At 45.7% G+C, this 4,556-nt stretch overlaps 1 protein-coding gene across 1 annotated transcript in view; it reads right to left on the minus strand.

The window, feature by feature from the left end:
- Window positions 1-5: 5 nt before the first annotated feature.
- The window catches only part of LOC104083339 (transmembrane protein 178B), a 20,114-nt gene continuing 15,563 nt past the window's right edge, over window positions 6-4,556 (minus strand). Inside the window, exon 2 of the mRNA XM_009586790.1 lies at window positions 6-288. Coding sequence (XP_009585085.1) covers window positions 38-288 — 251 coding nt within the window. The 3' untranslated portion in view covers window positions 6-37. The remainder of the gene's footprint in view (window positions 289-4,556) is intronic.

Here is a 4,556-nt window from a genome sequence, read left to right on the forward strand (position 1 = left end):
TGTGTGTGTGTGTGTGTGTATTTGCTTGCTATTTGTTTTAGCACACTGTCCCATTCTCAGGTCTAGATTTGGGGCAGTTGGTCCTGGGGACAGGTTGGACAGAAGGGGCCAGGGTGCAGAAGAAGCCAGAGATAAGAGTGAGGCCCAGGCCCCCCCACGCACAGAACATGGACCAGCCATAGCCATGGCTGATGTCGTCGGGAAGTCCGTACAGGTAGCGGGGGTAGCGGGAGAGCTCAAAGTTGATTCCAGCCACGCACGTGCACAGTGAAATGATGCAGAAGGTTCCTGGAGGAGAGCGGGAAGGAGAGAAGGAGGGAGGAAAAAAACAAAGAGAAGTTAGAAGAGTGATAGACATACCACTTTCCAAGTCACCTGAGACGAGCTGGTGCAAGCAGTAAGGAAATACCTAAGGGAAGATGTTCGTACAGAAAGTGGCTTAGTCTAGCGGCTCCACTGGGAAAGGACTGAGTGCCACCAGAGCCTTGAGTATTGATCTGATGCTGAACAGAGCTGTATCAAGAAACTTCAATGGGAACAGTTTTTTCAATATGAGTACTCCCTTGGGAACCAGAATGCTTCATGAAACCATTGATTTTTCTGGAATTTTGCTTTAGACAAATAGAGTGAATCATCACGGTTTTGGGGGAAAAAAGCTTGATGGTTTTTTTAATTTCAATTTTTCAGTGAAGGATTTTATAGAAGAAAATATTACAAAATACTTGACATACTCTGGCTCTGTTGAAACATACATTTGAAATGACTTGGGAGATTTTTTTCAGACTTTTCTTATATCAAAATCTAAAATCTTTCATTATACACTCCCCTTTTAAATACCACTGTCAAAATCTTAAAATCCCTCACCAAATTCAGGTTTCTACCCTCTGCATGACTCCAGTCCCAATCTAGATGCCCTCTGCAGTGTTGGGGAAATCTTCAAAATATCCTGTTCTTGTTTTCCATCTCTGCAGCAATATTTCATTTCTTCCCGAGAACACTGCGAGGACTGGCTTCATAACTCTGTCAGGTGGTAAGTGTTATGGAAAGACACACGTATCAGATGAGGCTGAACCTTAGCCCACCCAGATGAGTCTAATTTTGATCTTTGGCCTCCAGCTTCATCAAAGCTAAACTCTGAGCTTCTGAAATGTCACAGTTGCCACCCAAACACGAAATAATGGATAGCTACAGATGCTACACGCCTGTCTCAAGACATAACAACTGAAGTCAACATAAAGTGGGTAGTTTCTTTTTCCTCTCTAATTCCTCCCTATGTGGGCCTCTCTGAATTGCCTGGAGAGCCCTGGGCACAGAAGGCAACCTACAGGAGGCGTGCTATAGTAACATGCGTGGTCAGTCCCGAGTGTCATCCCGCTGTTCATGCACAGATCAGTAGCATGCTACGCGTGCTACCTGTGCAGCATGTCCTGCATCTGTTCTCTAGTAGCTGCTGGCAAGGAATCTCCTACTCTTCCTGGTCCCATCCCTACGACAGCACAATCCTCCAAAGCACTCACAGCCAGCCTGGTTTTAGTGTCAAGCTCCTTTCCTCTGGTGCCCTTGCCTCCTTCTACTCCTTCCTGCCCCTGCTCCTGCTTCTGTTCTGCAACACTTTTTCTGCTGTTTCCCTGCTGCTTTGCTTTTTTCAGTTGCAGTTGCATTGAAGAAATGGATTTTCCACTCCCTACTCGGAAGACACAGGTAAGATTACGTAGTGAATTTGTCTGGAATTAGGCTCAGAAACTGGGGGCATTCGTAGGAACATATATACGCCACCAAAAATGTGTGGAATTTCTACCATACCCACCTCCTTTACTTAGTAGGAACATCACACAGGTCTAGAATCTGCAGGCAAATCTCTATCATGGACCTGCTGTGAGACCACTGTCAGGGCCCTCTCTCTGTTCCCTCTTCTGATACCTGCGTTGTCTATTTGGACTGTCTTTTCTCCAATGTGTTTTGGAGTGCCACTTGTAGATACTCTCTGTTGTAAAGGTCAGGGAATATGGGAACTTTGGGTGTCTCCCCTAGCACAATATATAGTTGCCAGATGGCCCAGGTTATTTGTAAGTACTCATGTTATGATAATGCCACAGGGTATCAGCCAGGACCAGTGAGCTGTTGCAGTAGGTACTATGCCTATTTGAATAAAAATGGCCTTCTTGCCTCTCACCAGCACCCAATTAGTCAACAGTCAGTGCTCTGGACTTTTGCAAAAGCCTTGTGAGACCCCAGGCTCTGGAGCTGTCTTCAGAGATGTCCTACTACTCTACTTCAAAGCACAGAGCGGGATAAATGGGGAGGTCTCCCTCCCAAAATCCTTTACTCAAAAATCAGGTTGTTTGATTAGAAACCACACACCCCTTTCTGTGTTTTACCATGTCACTTAGGTTATCCAGTAACATGAAGGCGTCTGGCAAGAACGCGGTTGTTCCCTGTGTGACATGTCAACATGACTAGTACATTGTGGGATTGGGGAAAAAAGGATCCATCAGAGCCACTGTGCTCTGAACCAAGCTGTGTGGCTCATTTCAAATGGCTGTCGTTAGAAAATGACATGAAAGGCCTCTCTCTGCTAGCAAGAACATGATAATTTCAGCTCTCTTGAAATATAAGATTGTTAAGAGAGGTGGGTGGGAAAATCTGTGCGGCCAGACTGAAGCTACATTTGCTAAGTACAAAAGAGAAGGAAATAACTTTGGATTTAAAATATTCCTTGTGCTTTCATGCTTTGTCTTGCCTATTCTGATTACAAACTCTTCAATGTAAGGAGCATTGCTTACTCTTTGTATTCAAACAGCGCCCAATATATTGGACACTCCACCTTGCCCCATAACAAACAAACAATAAAGAAGAATGAGTAACAACAATAGAGAATAAAGCAAATCACGAGCATGAGACTTCTGTAAAAAAAGGCTGCCCCCGTCCTGCCCCTTCACTGGAGAATGCGCTAATCCCACGACGATAAAAAATGACTGCCGTGCACAACGTTAGAGGATGCATAGCACGGTCCTCAGCCAGTCACCCCCCAGCGCTTCTGCAGGATGTCTTGTACGGCACAGGTTTATCAGCCTCCCTACTGCTATTCATTACAGACACAAAAAATGCCATTTTATACCACCTAGGGGAATCTTTATGGCCATTATACGAGTCCTATGTCTTGTTTGTATTCAGCCGAGCAAGGAAGTTCCCACTTGTAGTTAATCTGGCCTCTCACCAGGAGGGTTAATGATGAAAACTGAGCATGGTTACTACCTCGGGACTGTTCGGTAGCTTTTCCTCATGAATTGGCAATCATAACACAAAGGGTCATCCTTGCAAAATTGCACAATTGTTGGCCATCATAGTGAAAGAGTCATGGTTGGAAGGGATGCAGAGACTGAGCTTACCCTTGGAAATACATCCTCTGCTAGTCTGGGTAAGACACATTGCTGGGATGGCAGGAGGAGGGAGGCTGTTGCTCCTGCCCATGACACTGCCTGCACTAGGGACACGGTGCTTCAGAGGCAGCAGGATTGCAGCAAGTCATGAGTATCCCCAACCCTGAGATTCCTTCTCTCCCCAGAAAATAAATTGAATCCCTATTCACCTTCCTAGTAGGTTCTTGCCCTCAGTGAGGTGCCCCCCTACACGTGCACTAATGCCCCAGATCCCCGGGCAGCCGTAGCAATACAAACTTTTCTTTCTATATGAAAAACACTTCCCATAACTCTGGCCCAAGCAGACGACCAGACCTGAAGGCTGGTGGTCCAAGGCTTGGCACTTGTGCTGTGGCACTGGTACACAAAATGTGAATGACAGGCAGTAATAAGAGCTCACCAGGGATCTGCTAGCATGTAAGCTGGACGGGGGAGATAAAGACCATCTCCTTCAGCAGCTGGGAAGAGGAGAATGCGCAATGTTCTTTGTGCTGGGATTTACACGTTATCATCCTAGACGAAACATTAATGAATGAGACAAGGCAAGAGCGGCGTTTTTGACAAAGGAAATTCACATGTTACTGCAAAATGCTTCGGTCAGGTGACAGATGAAATTTCATGTAAAGCCATGTCTGTGCCACAGAAACTGCTGTTTGACATGTAGTCAAACCTCCACTCTGACTCCTCATCAGACAGCCGCCCTTCCTCTTGCACTGGTTTTGACAGTGCCTGTCTTGCTAACGGACTGATGATCAACAGTGGTTTGAGCACCTGAGCTATTAAATACCTCATGGCTATCTTGAGCTTTTCCTTCTTATATATTATGGAAGAAGAATGTTAAACATTGTACAGAATGTCTCCTCCATTTAGACTGGAAGTTTGTTTAGGATAGAGATGAACTTATTTGCTATATATGTGTATGTCGTTGTTTAACCCCAGCTGGCAACTAAGCCCCACACAGCCGCTTGCTCACTCCCCCCCAGTGGGATGGGGGATAGAATCAGAAGGGTAAAAGCGAGAAAACTCATGGGTTGAGATAAAGTCAGTTTAATAGGGAAAGCAAAAGCCACGTGTGCAAGCAAAGCAGAACAAGGAATTCATTCACCACTTCCCATCGGCAGGGCGGCGGTCAGGCAC

Source organism: Fulmarus glacialis, unplaced genomic scaffold (genome assembly GCF_000690835.1).
Source record: "Fulmarus glacialis isolate BGI_N327 unplaced genomic scaffold, ASM69083v1 scaffold43231, whole genome shotgun sequence".
In the NCBI taxonomy this organism is placed as follows: Eukaryota; Metazoa; Chordata; class Aves; order Procellariiformes; family Procellariidae; genus Fulmarus; species Fulmarus glacialis.